We start from the raw sequence: 19,513 nt of genomic DNA on the forward strand, positions 1-19,513 counted from the left end.
ACTTGTGTCCCTGACACTATAGATACTCAAGCAGAAGTACCACCACTTTACCTCATCTTTAGAGGTGCAGAAGACACTAATTTTAGAGGGTTCACTTTTGATTTAACCTCTTCTGAGGTAAATATATAATACTGATAAAAAATTACCACTTAACCTTATGATAGCAATTTTCAAAAGTGGTCATCTCCAATTAACAAACTTTAAAGAAGAGGGCAGTTTAGCTTAACATCCAAATATTAACTATTCTAGCCACTTTGCAAATCTCATTTAGGTATCTGAAGAAGAAATTCCCTTGACAATCTGATCTTACATGCAATCAGGATCTCCCTCCTTGAGACAGTCAAAAAGCGTCTGGGGGGTTGGACCAGTTGACCTCCAGAGTTGCCTTCCAATCTCATTCTGTGAATTGCAATGTAACAACTACCATGTACTTCTTCAATCCTACAAGGTATCTTTCGTCGTGATGGTCCTCTGTTTTAACTCTTACAAAGAACGGACAGTACAGACATAGCTTTCAACTTGCTCACCTAACTTGTGCCAGAACTTTAGCTGCTTAATGAATCAGTCCTAAAGCAAATTTAGGTTCTCTATACACTCAAAGAGAAGCCTTTTTCTCAGAAGATCCAAGACAAATGCTGCCTTCTTGACTTAGGCAGTGAATCATTAATGAGTGATTATTTTTGCTATCAGTTCTGCATTAACCCTCCAGCTTCTGAACTCTCCTCTATACAGAGGAACGGGCAGAACCAATCCCAGAGGTTCTCTGGATGCTGGGAGCTTTCTGAAGTGTTTCAGGTTACTTTGCATTAACAGAGCACATGTAGAAACATTCACCTTACTCTCAGCAAACTCACAGGCCTACCAGATGTGAGTATATCCAGAAAATATTAAATAGGAGACATGTCAAACAAAATTAAAACACAAAAAAGCATTACACCCAATTCTATATTGCTAGTATTTAAAATGTAAGCTTAGTAGAAATAAGTTACTCGAGTACTGAAATTATACAAAGTCTACATTTAGCAACCTATTTCCACACTTGCAGCACACAATTCTGTCACAGTCAATGCAGCAGAATTCAGTAAAACACTCCTGTTTAATAGGATGTCATTTATCCACAAATATACATTACAATAACGGATTTTCAACTACCGCAAATTGATTTTATTTCATTCCTTCCACATGTCATTGTGCCACAGAGGATAGCTCCTTTGATATTAATAGTAATGAAGATGCATTGCATCTGACAGCCCTAACAACATGTTTAATAGAACATTTTAACTTTAAGTAGATGAAGAATCAGATGGGAACACTTTTTCAGATTCCACTGTTTCAGAACACAGCTCTGTATAAATGAAATTATCCTACTTAAAAGTTATTTCCACTTTGATATTATTTCTATTTAATTTGACAGTTTTATTTGGGGAAGATAACATTCTGACATACCGCAAATTATTCTCCCAAAACAATACAGCTTATCCTTTTGTATCTGCTTTAATCAAATTTGTTTCAATAGCCTCCTGTTTCTGGTAAGTAATTCTGGTAATTAATCATTCTAACTTATCCTAAAATGACAATTCTAAGGTGTCGCTCACAAAGAGAAACAATACAAAACATACTGTTTTAAACTGCTACTGCACACCACAGTGAGAGATTTATTCAGGCTTTATTTTACATATTGTGTTACAAGAAACTGCTGCTTCTGCAGAACAACAGGACTTTTGCCAGTGATGTGGGTCAGACTTTATTTCTTTCCTGCAATTTGAGTTTGCACTTAGGAGATTCTCAAAGCCTGTTCACCCACTTAACTCAAATGCTGCCATCATGTTCTACACAGAAACTCCATTTATTGAGTTTCACCTTTATTCCAGTTCTCTCCCAGGCAATTTCTTTGCATAAGGAAAACACCTACTTATCTAGGAGGTATATCTTATTTATAATTGCATGTGCAGAGGATGTTTTGGAAAAGAGCGTATGCTGCAATTTTAAAGCAAATTAAAGCTCAACTACAGGATCAAACCTTTTGTTTAAGGAAGCAAAATCTGCAAGGTTATTGTAGCTTAACAAATATATTAACACTGAAAAAACCCAAAAACCTAGTTAAAAATGAAACAAAAATGACCATCAACTGCATGCAGTGCTGCTGTTGCCTTTCCTTTTCCCAGTTCCTTCCATTACAAAAGTTCTAACAAAAGTGTCCCTCATTTTTAGCACAAACAGGGCAACAATCAGCATCTTATAGATTTTTAGCTTCTAGACCAAATACCAGTTTTACAAGGTGATCTCTAACTACGCCCCTTGTAACAACACTCTTCACAAAAAGAAAGCGAGATATACAGCAAGAAATAATGTCAAGATGCTACTCCTACTGACCCATAACTACCACCTCACTTAAACAGCACCATAGAGGGTGAAAAATGACCTTCAGGAATGTACAACTTAAAATGTTAAAATGGAAACTGTCAAGTCATTTAGCGACAGAACAAACTTTCAAGACCAATATTAACACAAACCTTTCTTGCAAGCAAGAGCCATAAAACAGAGATAAGAAAGGTGAAATGCTGCAACCAGCTCCTGACATCTGAAACCTATTTCAAACAGTCTATTCTTCAAAATTTACGCTGACATTTACTTTTGCTCATCACATTTACCTCCTGCTTGTAAGACTAGCAACGTGCACATTACATATGAATAGCACCTGGGTCCAGCCCTGAAGTCCTGTGCTGTTTTCAAATGCCACTGAAGCATGTGCTTAGACAGAAGCTATCATCAGACTAGAGAGTTAAACACTCTGCAATTATCTTTAGAATTGTGCATGTTGGGTGGGGTGCGGTATATGTGAGAACACTACCACTCTTACCCCCTTTTCTTTAGCTATTACTTAGCAATTAGTGGTCTTTCCTTTTGGGAGACTATTGTCGTCGTCTTACCTTCTTTTCCAGAATAGGTACAAGCGACACTGCACAGACTCTCCTCCAGCCTGGAGGTTGAAGGAACTGCTACACCCGGAATCAGTGACTACTCAGAGCTTCTCTCTCAAGGCCCAAACAGCTTGCATTGCTATTTACTGATCTGCATCCTCTGTGAGTTCCAACTATTAATAACTGTTCACTTTAAGATAAAAAAAGGCACTTTGCTGTAATGACCATTAGTCTGTGCACATACTTTACCTGTACATCGTTGGTGTTCATTCTTGTTCCCTCCTTCCCAACGAAGATGTCATCTATGTCAACCAGAATGTACCTATCCAAGGACAGTCTGAGCTTTTTTCCAGACAGGAAAGAGATGGCATCTATGAAAATCAGCTTGTGCAGCCAAAAATTCAAGTTATTGCCGAAAAGAACCCGTTGAATCCCATCGTGGAGCCCCAAGTCATGAATTACTGTGGCATGGAGAGCACTTTTAGCAGCAGGTGGTGAAAGGTTTTCTGGTGTCTTTACTTTTGCAAATATCACTGGTTGATAAGCTGTATGATTAATCTGGAAAACCGCCCAGTCATTTCCAAGCAGGGGACCTTTCTCAAGCTTAGAAGATTTAGTCACATGGAGCAGTGGGGAATGAGGGTTAACACAACAGTCCTTAATGCCCAGATTGCTGTGGACATAGAAAGGAAAGCCCTTCAACTGAAAGCTCTGCAAGCTGTTCTCATTGCCTTTGTGAAATCCAATAACACCTACACCATATTCTATACAGTACTTATCTAGAAGGCCTCTGTTCCAAGAGTCCATATTCACATACTTTAGAATATTTTCATATACTATGAGAGCATATTTGCCCTTATTTTTGTCTATAAGCACTGGGAGGTCACCCTTCCCAGGTGCAATCTCAATGTGAAACTGAAATCTGCTAGATTCTAGAATGGTTATTATATCTTGGCCTAATGTTGAGTACTGACTTTCCACAAATACCAGCACTACAAGATCTGTCCTCAGAGGATCAATAGGCTTCATGGTCTTCATCTCCATCAGCTTGTATGGCAACAGTTGAAGATCACCACATTCCACTTCTGAAGAGATTTCAGAAAGTTCATTTTCCTGTTTGTAGCCATTATACAAGTAGTATGCAGAAATAACTATGCTCACCATACAAAAAGTGGCCAGCAAAATAACTGTTCTTTGAAAGTGTCTGTGAAGTTTCATGATAAAACTCATGCTGTTTACTTGCCTTAGATTGTTCTTGACAGCAGCATTAAAAACAAACACAGATTCTCAACAACTTGTTCCAGTCCTCTGAAATATTTATGTCACCATTGCAGCACATGCATCTATCTTCCACAAAGCTTTACAGAAGGCATAGTCTAGAAGAAAAGAAAATCGGAGATTTAATTGAGGCATCGCACTTGTGAAGTATCATCACGCTTAAACTAATAGTGAGCAAAGAAATCACTGCCAAACAGAGGTTTCAGAATGAACAGCTCAAAACTTGGATAGTTTCTTTTTGAAATTTTGCATTAGTAGTGTTATTTCTTCCTGCTCCCACTAGTTGTCACGTGCATTTGAATGTCTCTAAATCTCAAAGGCTCCTTACTCCAGAGGATCAAGTAAAAGAGGGTACAACACAGGAGGCACTGAAAAGCAAGATACAGCAGCAAAGAACTAAATGTTTTTCTGAATTTTTTTTACCCAAACATAAAAGTTAACTCCAAATAGACAACTGCTGACAACCTAAACATTGAAGAAAATTTATAACCTTCCTTCTTCCACCCCCGAGAAGCTGGAGGAACATCAGTCTACATGATCACATGAATTCTGCTTTATATTAATTTATGAAGAACCAAGTTGCTCTTAACAAAACATCACATTTTAACTGTTGTATACATACTTACTGATATACTCTATATTACATGTATTATAGGAGTATTTTTAAAACAAAGCTACACTTTTTCCTACAATGTTAGAAGTAAATAAATAGCATTTTACTGGACTGTGTACTGTTTTGCAAATTGTTGGAAGCACTTTGTATTTCTTTGCATTAAAAAAAGCATAAAATAATTCAGATCTTAAATTTGAGAAGAGAGGTAAGAAATCAAAAGCTAACTTAAGAGGCAGATCACCTAAGGATATATTTATGCTTTAACTTGTACCTAAGGAAAGCAGTCATTTTTCAAGCCAACAGTCCAACTGCTGTCAAAAGTTTCTAGTAAAACAACTGAATGATGTGACAAGCACAAAATAATTAAGTACCATAAGTTATAAAGGAAGGCTAACAGCAGATTTTGAAAAATACTAAGGGTATGAAGATCTAGAACATGCTGCTGTAACTTCACAATGTAGTACACATCCATTGCCATTTGTAAATAGGACAAGGATAAGCTATGTGCGCAATGTTAACGTGGTCATTTCCTGAGTGCTTAATCCTTCCATGCTCAGTTTTTTTTAAAAAATAAAATAGGGCTTAAAAAATGAATACCAAGGAAGTCCAGAAGTATAACCAATATCAGACATGAACTTTTCTGTACAGATTGTCAGAGGGAATTACAATTTTCTTGAGAACATACAATAACAAGTGGTATCCACTCAAGCTCTATCCCATGTTTTTTACTTTATAAGGTTTACTGAGTTTTTGTTAGAAATTTTGCTTCTTAGAATAGCTGACAACCTTCAGCACTGAATCAGGGAGCAGATGATAATAGAATATAGTCAGCTTCTGATCCAGAAGAAATTGAAGTGTATAAAGTAATTACATATTATAAAGGGGGAAAAAAGGATGAATTGTAAAAAAAAAAAAAATCACTAAGCAAACAACACGTCATGTACTTGGGCCACTTAACTACTTGACAAGAGCTCCTCATCCCACATTGTAAAGGCGGCAGCCTTTCACTCCAGGTTTACAAAAAAGTTAAAAATTATGATGTACTTAACAGCACCTATGTACCTTCCACAACTTAAATTAAATCCCAAAGATTGATCCTCCCAGTGCCAGGTACATGATGAACACAAAGTAAAAATAAATTAGTAGGAAAATGAGATAAGGGGGGAAAAAAAAGAAACTACACGGCATCCTATTTATCAAAACAGCAAAATTAAGCACCAAGAGTAAGTGTACATGAGCTGTCTCATTCATAATTAAGATTCCCCTTAAACCTGCACCTCACCAGATAAGCCCGCTTTCTGGATATATTCTACTCTCTTCACCTTCTACTCTCAGATACCAGTATATTACACCCTTTCTGTTCAGGCTGGACTTACACCCAGCCTTGAACCTTACCTGTGGCTGCACAAACACTTGCACATAGCTTTTAGACAGGAGGCTTGCCTTTCACCCAGGGAAACAGGCTCATTAATCGGTGTTAAACAAAACCAACATAACCCTAGTTTCTAGAGGCACATACCTGAAAAGAAGTTCAAGAACATGTAAAGACCGAATGACAATCTGAAAGTACCTTTAGAAGAACTCAAAGAACATTTTTAAGTATCAAGATGTCCGATCCCTGTCACACTAGCTTCAAGAATATCAGTTTAGATAGCAGAAAAAGAGATATTTAATATGGTAAGAAGTCAGGTGACAAAGAAGGAGCTCCATGCTGAATGAGTAAAACCAGAGAGATGTTTCCAGACAGATGATTTTTCATTACATACACAAAGGATTCTCTTAATTTTGCATTTCCAATTCGGCTGCCTGAATGCCAAACAACTCATAATTTTAGTGGCTAAAATTAATACCTTCTGCATTCTGTACAAAAGCTGTACATACACCTACTTATCCTCCATAACCACAGACCTGACCAGCTTACCTCATAAACAGCTCAGGCCCGGTTTATACAAGAGATACGAGTCTGCAAAGAGGAACTCTTCCTGACAAAAGTACAATGAAATCACTTCTTTGAATGACACAAAGGCAACCACCACACCACCAACCAGCACAATGCTTGTCTAATTCTTTTAGCCCTAAGCTCCTCTAACACGGCCCAAAATACCCCTATTCTTATGACAGAAACCACCAAAGACCTATTGAGAGGAAGATCCCAGCAGCATGATTTAGAAGTTTCTTTATTTATCAGCCTATGCTTCTGACAATCACTTGAACCTGAGAATCCTGCCTGGAGCAGGAAAAATTTAGTGACCTAAGCTCATGGCAAGAAAGGGCTGATTAGAGTTGTTTGAATGAGATATTACAGTAGGATTGCAACCCAAGGGCTGCTGCAGCAGGAGCACTTGAAACATCTGCAGCAAGGATGCAGTCCCTAATGCCGTTCCGTGGAGCAGAAAATGTGCAGCCAGCCCAGAAATCTGTATTTTCTTCAAGAAAACCTCTGTCATTTTATCCTTAGCTTCTAATTGCAGGTACCTCCTGGAGCTACAGAGTGCAGCTGTAAGGAAGAGTGGATGGAAATGCCAAGACAGATGTGAGGTTTGACTCTGAGGAATGAGGAATTCTCTGAGACCCAGCAGGACACAGCCAGACTTGGCATCCTCACCACTGAGGACAGGAAGGAAGGGGAGTGGAATAGAATAAGGCACAATTTTTAAATGCACGCTTTCTTGAATCAGCTTGATGCTTACGTAATTTTCACTGATTTAAGAATTGTTTTGCATGGCAAGAGTTCAAAAGAACGCAGAAAGAAAAAATAAAAACTACAAAGAGAACATGCATTTAATAATATCAAAATAGTTTCAAAGCCTTGACAAGGTACAGTTGCTTTCCTAGAACAACAGCATTTTACTCTGAGCAACAGTATTGGCTAGATATTCCATTGATATCTTACAGCACCATGCTAAAATAAGTCATCATGCACTGAACTTGACAGTGGTATAAAGAACCTTGGGGTGCATCATGCAGAACACACTGTGGGACCCATCAAGACTACTATAGTGACCTTCATCACAACTTTAGACGTGGCTTCAGGGAAAACGGTCTTTGTCTGCTATCACTTCCAACAGTAAAACCAGACAAAGGGCATAATTCAGAATGTATCAACAGCGGGTAAGCCGTTAGAAGCAGCATTTCAGAACAGGGCAGTACTTATGGAGTCTTACTTTCATGACAAAAGAATACAATATTTTACAAAAGAATAAAGTAGTCATGGATAGCTTGAACTGCAATACAAAAAATAAAAATCCAGGTATAATAAAAAGCCTTAAAGAAAAAAAATAATCAAAGAGTCTAGAAACTCTTCACAAGAGTTCAAGCTTGTTAGTATTGTTTCAGTGAAAAACCATGAAAAAGACCCACAGCTAACACAAGCAGTCTTAGCTCATTGATTTCAACGGAGTCACGGGGAGTTCAATGAAAGGAGGGCATGGTCCCACCTATATCTCAGAGCACTTGAAAACAGGTGTCAGACATTATACAAATCCAATGTTCCACAAAGGTGATGCTGAAATAAGTTTTACCTATGAAATAATTTATATGTTTTCCACCATTTGAAGTAATAAAAGCTGCCTCATTGTTCTTTATCTAGAACCTTATTATTTTAGAATAATCTGGATCTGATCTCCTACAGAATTTTGCATTTTCATGCCACCATCTGAAAACTCAGACGAGAACCTTTTACCTGTGTTGTTCCAAGTATGAGGTATCAAAATGCCTCCTTGATGTGAAAATTAGCATCTTTGAATATTTAGAATTTTGTTTTTAACTTGTGGACTCACTATGGAGAAGATCTTACTAAGAGAAAGCTGAGTCATGGAAATACGTTTTGCATTTTATTCTGAATACAGCAAGGCTCGATATCATTCTTATCTACTGCAGAAGTGGTTTCTGCAGCCTAGGACTAGTTCACGTGAAAATCTTGTGGGTACAGGAAATAAGTATCACCTTATAATTGGAATATTTACAATTCTAAGCAGTACTGCTGAGTAGTCACAGTTACAGGTATCAGCAGAGCTCTATGAAACATATGCATTAGAATAGAGATCTTCAACTGTGGGTTGGTTTGGGGTTTGTTTTGGTTGGTTGGCTAGTTTTTCATTCACTAACAAGGTAGTACTGAGGAAAGAACAAATACTGTGATGAACTCAAATGAGCTGAATTGCACCATAAGGAGTCTGGTGAGCTCCTACTGTTTGCAGCTTTCTTTAGTTTGTTGGTTCATTGCTAAGCATAAATGACCAAATTCGTGGCTTCTATAAATCATTTCAGCACAATAACCCTAATGGTAATACTCACATGAGACAACACTGGCTGGGGACTTAGCCTACTCATGAGATGCAGTAAGTGAACATAAAAACCATGAAATCCTAAGTCTTGATTTTTGTGTTCTCTGGCAGTGAAATTTATATAACAAATACCAAAGCAGCTTCCCCAAGAAGTCTTTGCATTCAGCCTGGAACCAAGTCCCTGGGCTCAGACTCATGGGCGGCCGCTGACAGGCTCTGCTCTGCAAGTGTCATGGAAACCCTGCAAACATTGTGCCCTCGTTGGTGTATTTTTTGCAGTAAGATTTTCATGGTGCAGCTCCTTTCCACGGACTTTGTACAATAGGCTTTTCTGCACAGCAGAAACATACTATTTTCTGGGCTCAGTAGTTGAAAAGAAATACGGTTCTGACCATTCCATTTCATAACTAGTATTTATATTTTCTGGAACTAAAAAAAAAAAAAAATAAAAAATCCCTCAAATGATATCAATTTCAGGTTCACATCATCATAAAGTAATGAATAGATGCTCAAATAGGAAACCAGGTACCCACATATAGACAGACACATAAACCTGCATACAATTAAAAAAAAAAAAATCTATTAAAGTTGTATCATGAATAACAGTAAGATTCTTAAAACTACAAGAAACATTTGTCTTTAATTCAGTTGTGTTAAAAACTACCAAGATTAAAACAATGGGCTGAGCTAAAATATCCACAAGCAAATGAGAAATTGCTCTCAAATCACATTTTTCAAAGCCCAATAAAAAAAATCTGGTTTAGTCTTACCTCAGGCCTGTAACCCTTGATTAGAAACAATAAAGTTGTGTCATACTTATATGCAGACAAAACAAAAATAGATAAAACAAAATATCATTAAAGAGTAACAAAAATTCTTTTCATCAAGGACTGCCAAAAAATGGAGCAAGTTCAAGATTGATTAGTCATCGACATTATTCAGCTATATTACATTGGACTTGTTACATGTACCTGGACATATTTTTAAATCTCTTTCTCCTCCTCTAATAATCCCCATCATTATTTTCTGGTTCTGTTCTTTACCAAACTGGATGCTACCACAGTGCTAGCAATATGCTCCTGATATATTAAATGAAGAATGGACAAAAACCAGACATATTGTTCTGCATATTAATATGGCTATTTAAATCTACACTGATTAGAATGCTATTTAATTGCTTTCAACAAAGGAAGTATTCTGAAGTCCTTACATTAGTGTTGCTAAAACGGAAATCTTTGGATATACAAATGACATGATAGGAAGCAGCAAAGTGCTTTTGAAAACAGCCAAACCTGTGATGAATAGTAGTGCTCAGCTTTTTAGGTCAATTATGAAAATATGAAACTGGTCTCCAAATACTGAGTACCCCTACATACAACATTATTCTACTGACTGAAGTATTCAGAATGAGATCTTACAACTGCATATTAAGACAACATTTTCAACTTGAAAAGATGGTGATGTGAGACATGAACTGTCAAAGGATGTCATCAAGACCCTTTAATATCACACAACAAACCCTGTAAAGTGTGAATATTGAAGGGCTTACATTCTCTCATATATGTTAAAAAAAATGAATGGCTTAGAACAAAAATTCTGGTAGATAGAAAAGCTTTTTCAAGTCCTCGGGGCAAGCAGTTTTCAGTTTCTATTGTACCTATGTTATCCTTAGCTCCATGCTGTATTGCTACATGCATTACTAGAGAACCTTACAGGATAGGAATTCATGCAGCAGAATTGTCATTAAAAGATAAAGATTAAATATATGTTATTTCAAAATATTTTAAAAGAAGACTTGGAAGTTGGGTTTAGTCTTCGAATTACTACTTTAGCTTCATACAATACTTTCTACCAAAAGGTCTTAAAACACATTACATTTCATACAATTTTTCTGAGATAAACCTTATTATTTTTCAGCATTTGCAGAAACATTACTAAAGACGAAAGAATGTGCCCAAGGTCTTTAAGACAAATGCATGGCACGTTCTCTTGTCTATGTTTGTACCACTACTTCCCCCTCTCTTTCCTCCCATAACCGCCAAGCACAAGCCAAGTGTAAAGAGTTAATAAGGCAGAGTTCATCACTATTCCTCCTGAGAGACCTGAGTGGTGATGCTGATGGTGATTTCTTCCACTCTCCATTTTATTAAAAAGAAAAAAAGAACACCACGCTAAAACCTGAAGCAATTATCTAGCACATCAAGTAGTGAATTAAATAACACAAAAGTTTTCTGCCATTTCCCAAAGATTGCATGTGACAGTTGAAACGAGCAGTAATACACACCTATTTCTGCATGGGATTTTGGGAATCTAAGTAGCTATGAACACCTGAAGTTATTAATAATTACCGCACTACGCTGCCTAATTTTGTTCCCCAACACAGCAAATCAACCAACGCCCGCAAACACTAGAGGGCAACAGTGTCGCACGGAAAAAGTCCAGGAGGAGAGGAGAAAGGGGAAAAAAAAACCCAACCAGCCGAAGGGCTGCTGTGGGTACCACACCAGGCAGGCAGATGCTAAGTGAGCTAGTAAAGAAGGAAAACAAAACAAAACCCAAAGAAACACCACCAAACAAAGCAAAAACCGCTCCCCCACGCAGCAGGACGCTCGGGACGCGTCTGTGTGCTGGTGAACGGAGCCCCGGCAGCACTGCCGCCACCCGCCTCAGCACCGGGCAGCCGCCCCGTCCGGCCGCGCTCCCGGGCCGAGCCGGCCGGGCGGTGCCCGCGACGGAGCAGGAGCCTCCGTAGCGGCTCGGACACCGCTTTGCCGGCGGCACACAACTTTGCGAGGGGAAATGGGGGACACCGCGGCGCGGACGGGGGAGACGAGCGCGCACCTCCCGCCCACGGAGTTGGGAGACTTCGCCCAACCGGGCCCGGGGGCACCGCGCGGAGGAGCCGCCCGCCCCGCCCGTTACCTCCAGGCGCGCTCCGCCGACATGCCGCTGCCCCGGGGCCCGCCTGAGGACGAGCGCCCGCCGCCCGGCCGCCGCAGCTCCCGCTCTCGTCCACCGGCGGCGGGCGCAGGGAGCTGTAGAGGCTCCTCCGGGGAGCGGCGGCTGCACCCAGCGGGCGCGGGGAGCGCGGCGAGGCACCGCCCCAGCCGCGGCCGGCCCGCCCGCCCGCGGGGAGGTGCGGCGGGGCTGCCCGCCCGGGGGTGCGAGCGCCACTCGCCTCCCCTCGCCTCGCCCGCCCGGAGGAGGGGCGCCGCGCCGCCTCTCCCGCACTCACCGGCGAGGGGCGGGCGGGGGCTCCGCCGCGCCGCCTCCCCGCCATTGGCCGGCAGCGGCGCTGCCGCTCGCTAGTCACCGCCTCCTCCTCGGGAGGCTCGGCCGGGCTGGGCCGGCGGGGAGGCGGGGCGGGGGCCGAGCCCGCGGGCTCCTCCTGCCCTCAGCGAGCCGTGGTGGCCGCACCCGCAAGGGACACGGCACCTGCGGCGCCTCCTTCACGGGGGACCGACCCAAGGCAACTCTGCGCGACCTCCACCAAACCGCAAACTCCCTCTGTTGTGGTTTTTTTTACCCCCTATTTTAAATAAAGTATGATTTTTTTTCTTCTCAAAAAAAAAAAAAAAAAAAGGCAGCAAGCCCCTCCTACACCAGTGCTGAGGGGAAGTTTAACTCAAAACATCTTGTCAAACCTATCGCTGTTCACGCAGGTTTAGGATCTGACCCATTTCTGAATCATTTTAAGTGTAGCACAGAATGGTGGAAATTCCATAAGGTCAATTATATTTTCTCAAGAGAATTTGGGGTTAAAATCTTGAAAGAATGCCAAGTAATGTGTTTGCAGCCTCACTGCTTTTCTTTATTGAATTTTCTAACCCCATCTTAAAGAGTTAGTCCCACTGTATTTTTCACTGATACTGTGCATCCTTCACTCCAGAGATGGGGCTATTCCATTACTGCGGGTGAGGGAGTTACGATTCCCTGCCTGAACTGCATTAGCTGACTTCTAGCCTTCACAAATGGGAAATAAAATTAATAAATTTTACAAGTGCCCTCTTGATCTAACTAATTTACTTCTTCACAATTGCATCGTGATTGTTAGCTCACCTAATGGCTGATAATTCAATATACCAGATTAACTCCATCACTGGCAGTTGCCTGTCCAAACCTTTCTTTCTATGACTCTCTTAAGACAGAAAAAGGAAAAAAGCCAAAGTCATCTGAATGTTCCTTTTCCAAACATCAGCAGAATTTACAGTTCTTCAGTCAGGAACATTGTTATTTACTGCTCTCTCCTCTTTTTCTCCCTTTTATCTCATGACACACTGAAGGAATACCCCAAATTTTAATGTCTTCTAAACTAAAAAGCAGTGCAAGGTCCCAGGCCCCATGAGCTAAACTTCCAATATGACAGAGGACTTGGTGACACGGGGGCTTATTCTGCGTGAGGTTATTAATCCACGGAATAGAGAGTCCATCTGAAATCCTCTTGTCCTCTTAATATTCTACACAAAGGCATCTTCTCTCTTATTAAACTTCTCAACTGTGTGGATATCCTGAAACAGTCTTGTTTTGGGGCCCCTCTACTATGAAGGATTTTTCCTACAACATGCTATGAGGTATGGGGTGGAAGCCAGCCAAAAGTGACTGAAATTCTTGGATGCAAGTTAAAACTCACAAATGTGCATGGCTTCCCTCCTACCATTCTTTCTCACTAGCTGGCACTGTTTTTAAGTTATCACTGGCCAACATGGACAGAAGAGCATTACATACTGATTGTCCTCATAAGCACTTGGATGCTCACAGAGATGTGCTAGACATCACAGCTGAGGTCTTCGGCACCACAAGTCAGCAGCTGTAGTACCAAGCAGTTCTGGCAGGAATATTAACAGCTTTGATCTTTCTTGGTGCTACTTTTCTTTTTTTTTTTTTTCTCTTAAGCTGTCATTGCAGTGTGAACTGGGCATGATGTCTTAGCCACTCTTGTAGCAACACATCTTAAGGTACTGCTGGGTGTGCTGGCCAAGATTTCTGTCTGGCCCCAGTACCTCACAAAACAAACTGTAGTAACCGAACAGTCCCAGCTCCCTCAGCCTTTCCTCACAGGAGAGATGCTCCAGTCCCACAATCATCCTAGTCATCCTTCACTGGACTCTTCCCCCATAGCTCCATGTCCCTCTTGTGCTGGGGAGCCCAGAACTGGACCCCACACTCCAGCTGTGGCCTCATCAGTGCTGAGTAGAAGGCAAGGATCACCTTCCTCAGCCTGCTGGCAACTCCTCCTAATGCAGCCCAGGATGCTGTTAGCCCTCCCTGCAAGGGCACATTGTTGACCTGTGTTCAGCTTGGTGCCCACCAGAACCCCAGGTCCTTTTCTGCAAAGCTGCTTTCCAGCAGGTCGGCCCCCAGCATGCGCTGGTGCCTGGGATCGTTTCTCTCCAGGCACAGGGCTCTGCACTTCCCCTTGTTGAACTGTGTGAGGTTTCTGCTGGCCCATTTCTCCAGCGAGTTGAGGTCCTACTACAGACATACCACATGTGTTCAAAGTTGAATTCCCTGATTTCCCATTAATGGGTGCCTTCAGTTTATATGAACGCAGGTCACTTCAGCGTGAATTAACTAAACTTGAGAAAAATAAAATGCTTCGTACACACAAGCCTTTACTCTCCTACTGAAACATGTAACTTAGGCACTGAAATGCCATTCAGTATCTGGCATTGAATCCTTACTTTGAATATCTGTCCTGTTTCTGATAAATGGCTTATTTTCAAGCTAATTACTTTGAAAATTGTACCTTAATGAATTCCTATCTATACAAATTACACTGTGTTCTGACAGCACTGCTGACTACTTATGGCCCTTATACATACACATAACTATGTGTGCACACTTACACAAAAGCTGGTAATTCCAATTATGCTCTTTCTCTTGGAATACTACAGTGAAAAAAGATGAAAAAATGTGTTTAAGAACACATTCCAGCAACAGTTCCACCTCAGTTCAGCTTGACTTTTTAGTAATCTCCTATCTGGAGCACGTTTAAACATTTTTTCTTGAAATAAAGATAGGCTTCAAAAAGAGGTAGCCTACCTTCCCTGGTGCTAGCCTCAGCTTTTTGCCTTTCTTACTGCTGGCCTCTACACATGAATGCTCTCCTCATTCACATTTTTTCTTCAAATTCAAGTCTTCAAACAGTGCTTCCTCCTTTTGCATAATCAGCAATCTATCTATCTATCTTTCTCAAATGAACTGAATCCTATCTCGCCTTGTGGTCCTGTCTTTCAGGCTATTAATGCAAGAAGTAGTTCTAACCATCACATGGTTCAAAGTCTGCAAACAAACTCTTGGTCCTTCCAAGTCCTGCTGAAATCTGTGTAAAATTTAGGCATTTTTGTTATGGTGGTTATTGCTACAACTCCCACCACAATTTGTATCTCTAAGACAGACTGATTACCTTGAGCATCATCCTATAAGCCCGTGAATGGTTAGCGAGTTACATGTAATAACAACAGTTTTCAAGTAACAAAGAAATACTTTATCTAGTCCTGCCATTTCAAAGATTAGATACATCTTTTAACCAAACAATTATTAGTATTTGTATTATTTTTGTTGACATTTTCTTGCAGGAGGCATTACAGTGACCTAGGTATGGGAAAACAAGGAGCTGCTAGGCAACTGCCTGTTATTACTCATTTCATTGTTACTTTTTTAATGCTATTACAAGTACTACTAGCCAAAAGGCAAAGTTACTGTAGATTCATAATGCTCTTTGGATTAATCTGAAACTAGATTTTAAAACAAATAAATACACACTATTAACTATGCTTAATATATTTATCTTTTAAATACTATGCAAATCCTAAGTAATGAGTCCTTAAAAGGCATTTTTGCTCTCCATGTACTTGGCACAGAATATTACTCCATGAAATTGCCAAAGATCAGGGCAGTGCTTCAGTGAAAGCTATGATTAGAAGTCAGAGGTTCTTGACTCAGGACTGAGTCCAGACTATGAGACCATATCACACTGTACTAGAACAGACATCGTCTGAAGCCAGCAAATGCTCTTCTATGTGAACATGCAAAGACCTAATCTCTCCCCTTAGTTAAACTGATAAAGGCTTTCTTTACAAGTTTCATCTATATAACAAAGAGAAAAATGTGGCCTAAGATTTAAGAAACACATGTGGTCAGAAAAGTAATCAACTAAGAGGCAATCTCAGAAAAGGAAAAAAAAAAACCAAACCCAACGCTCTCCAAGTTTATAATTGCCCTACATTTTTTCCATGTTATTACAATACCCTTCATTTGTGAAGTGCTTAAAGATTATTCTGTAGCTGGGAAACCAGCCACGCTTATGCATTTTCTCTAAAAAGTCACTAGCTTTCAGATGGAAAATACATTTATTGTTTCTTTTCAGTAGTTTCTATTTCATTTTCAATACCTTATCCTAAAAAATCCTACTATCTGCATACATTGTAGTAATATCTTTCAAACCAGTGGAAGGCAAGTTGCTAATTACGTGCCGTGGGTGATGACTACTTGGCAGCAGAAAGGCATTTTTATTTCTAGGCTTAAAATAAACTATTGTTAGAAACATGTTTTGTTCCATTTTAATCAGGGTATTGAGACAATTGTCATCTTTCTACAATGATCAAATGGCCAGCTTTGGAACTCAGAAGTTCAAAAAATCATTAGGTATTTCTGTTCTAAGCTGCAAAACCATCATTTACTGCTCAAGTCACATGCCATGTGAAGTGTAAGACAGATTCATTAATGAGGAGCACTGAGTATTTTCTGTCACAATTAACCAGGAAATTTGCTTATGAAAAGAGAGGAAAGACTCTTCCTTCCCATTATATCAGCTTCGTAGGTTTCAAGTTAATAAATATTCAAAAAAATAGCAGCATAGATTCAGAATGTATTAATTTTAGTTAGCTGTTTTGAATGAATGTCAATTTGAGTGATAGCTCCTTAGTAATATTGAAATTGGTTACAGGAAAGTGATAATGGGATGGAAAAGAATTAAAAAGAAACCAATTGCTATAAGCACAATCAACACTCTAAAGCATCTTTGACCTTTTAAAGATAGTAATGTGTAATTAAAACTTCTGTTAAAAATTGATTTTAGGATATGTAATAAAATAGGGCATACTCTGGGCTAAGAGGAACTTGCATTATTACCCTAAACCCAATGTTTTTTTTCCCCATCAATAACAAATGAAAAGCTCTAAAAAATCCTTGTAATTTGAAAAGGGGAAAAAAATTAAATTGCTATACCCAGGTCTGCAGTCCAGCAATAATCCAAACTCTTCCCAAAGCAGAATGTCAGAGTCATCATAATTTAATCTTTCCTTTTCCTCAGCAAAAGTAACTCTGAAGAACAAGGCTAATTTAGCTATTTTTTTTTAAATAAAACAAGCATCCTTCAGCATTCCCTTCAACTTCCTCATGCCCTTCCCTTTTTTCTATACAAATAAATTCCTCCTGCCTTCTCTGCTCCTTAAACATCCAACACTTAAACCACAGCTGAGCTTCCCTGAGCCCTTGGAGGCAGCAAACAAAGAGCAATAAACAGAGGAGTTTGCACAGGAATGGGAAGTTATTCAGAATGCAAGGTAACGCACTGCAGGATCAATGACATGAATGTCTGCTATAAACCAGGAGCTCATCAGTTGGAAATCACTGAGGTGAGAAAGGACGTGGGTACTAGTGAAAGTTAGACTATGTCTGTCAGCTGCCAAAGTGATCTGTCTAGAAAATACCACGAGCAGAGCTTGCAGAGGAAAAGAAGAGGTGGAAATACTGCATAAGGCTGCGGTAAGTCCTCACCTGGAACGCTGCTTAAAGTTCAGGGAAAGTGATTCAAAGAGGAAGAGGTGAAGAGAAGAGCTGTTACCGTGACCAGGGGATATGCAGCCTGTCGTACAACAGGCAAGGTGAAGGTTGAGAGGTTATGTAGCAATGGTAGCTAACAAGTATTTAACACAAAGGAAATTCTTGGCATAACAATGACTGGGTAAAAACTGTGCACATAGTTAGGCTGGAAATTAGAAGAAGCTTTCGAATCATCGGTGCGAAGCAGCCTCATTCTGTGAACAGCAAGGGCAAAAAGCACAGCTAACTTTGAGATGGAGCTTGAGCGACTACAGGACGTTATTCATCAGAGTGCTAGATTGGACTTGATGACTTAAGAGGATCTTATCGATCAGTGACCCTATATTTTTTATTGTGCTGGGATCAACAATGAGAACACTGACAATAAATCCTCATCGTTGACATTTAAAGTTGCTATCAGGTGATACAGCTGCGGGGTTTTGGTTGTAACATTGATTGTTTCAGGCTGTCTGTAGGCACTAGCAGAGAAGGGCACCTGCATTTTGTTCACATGAATATGAACATCACCTTCCAAGTCATAATTTTTAAATGAAAGCTTGTATTCTGGAACACAAGATGTTAGCCTCCAGGGAAATGTATCAGGTTGTCATCTGTCCCAGAAGTCAACAGGTAAAGAAAAAAAAAAAAAAAAAAAAAAAGAGGGATTTTTTTTTCCCGCTGCTAGAATTCATTTGAATACTTTATTTTTTGGCTTATTAATATTTCAGTTCTCCCCAAACATGAAATGGATTAAAATATCAGATATGCTGGTAGAACTCTTATTTTTGTCATATATTATTTTGAATTAATCATAATGAATTATGCCAATAGGTTGCCCATATGTAATCATGTACCATGCGCAGAGATCTTAATTACCCTGTTCATCAAGTAAGGATATTCATGATAGCACATATTATCCAGGGGATTATCCTATATTGTAATATGTGATGCCACATGAATACCATATGGGAGAGGGATTTAAAAAAGGTTACAGGCTAATAAGAGCATTTTATTCCACTCAGAAAACTCAAGAGAAACAGTTCTTTTCAAAGACCCAGAGACTGTAATTACATGCAAAAAGTTAAGTCACCTTAAAGGTAAATGCTAACCCAGAAAGACTGAAGATCAAAATTAAAAGCTGAAATTTCCTATTGTTATTAGTGCCCCACTGCACTAGATATTGTGCAAATATATGAAAAAGGTGGCTCCTGTCACAAGCAGTTTAATTCTACCTTTCAGCTTGTGTTGTTCTAGAGAAGCAATTGCAGTAGGTTTAAGCTAGCAGCTGGTGGTCATATAATAGCAGTGAATTATAATGCTTTATAATGCTGTGAATTTTGTATGTAATTCCCTACGAAATTTACTAGGAGCTGTGCCTAGAAAATGATGCTTCGGCATAGCCCCAAATGTCAGACTTCCCGTTTCATTTTATTTACCCAGTATGTGCCACATCTCTTGCACATCGTGCCTTCTCCTAGGTCATGAACTCCATGGGACAGGGCACAGAAGGAGCTAGAGAACTAAGCTGACTTATACAAAATCCAGATACGGCTCTCTGCCCATTATTTGCTCGTGAAGTGTCATGCCCA

General features: G+C 39.9%; 1 protein-coding gene across 1 annotated transcript in view; it reads right to left on the reverse strand.

The window, feature by feature from the left end:
• LOC129206329 (bifunctional heparan sulfate N-deacetylase/N-sulfotransferase 3) overlaps window positions 1–12,289 on the reverse strand; it is a 69,317-nt gene extending 57,028 nt beyond the window's left edge. Inside the window, exons 1-2 of the mRNA XM_054825315.1 lie at window positions 12,021–12,289; window positions 3,171–4,297 (exon numbers count right to left, since the gene is read on the reverse strand). Of these exons, the coding sequence (XP_054681290.1) occupies window positions 3,171–4,151 (981 nt within the window). The 5' untranslated portion in view covers window positions 4,152–4,297; window positions 12,021–12,289. The remainder of the gene's footprint in view (window positions 1–3,170; window positions 4,298–12,020) is intronic.
• Between the last annotated feature and the right edge of the window lie 7,224 nt (window positions 12,290–19,513).

Source organism: Grus americana, chromosome 4 (assembly GCF_028858705.1).
Source record: "Grus americana isolate bGruAme1 chromosome 4, bGruAme1.mat, whole genome shotgun sequence".
Taxonomy (NCBI): domain Eukaryota; kingdom Metazoa; phylum Chordata; class Aves; order Gruiformes; family Gruidae; genus Grus; species Grus americana.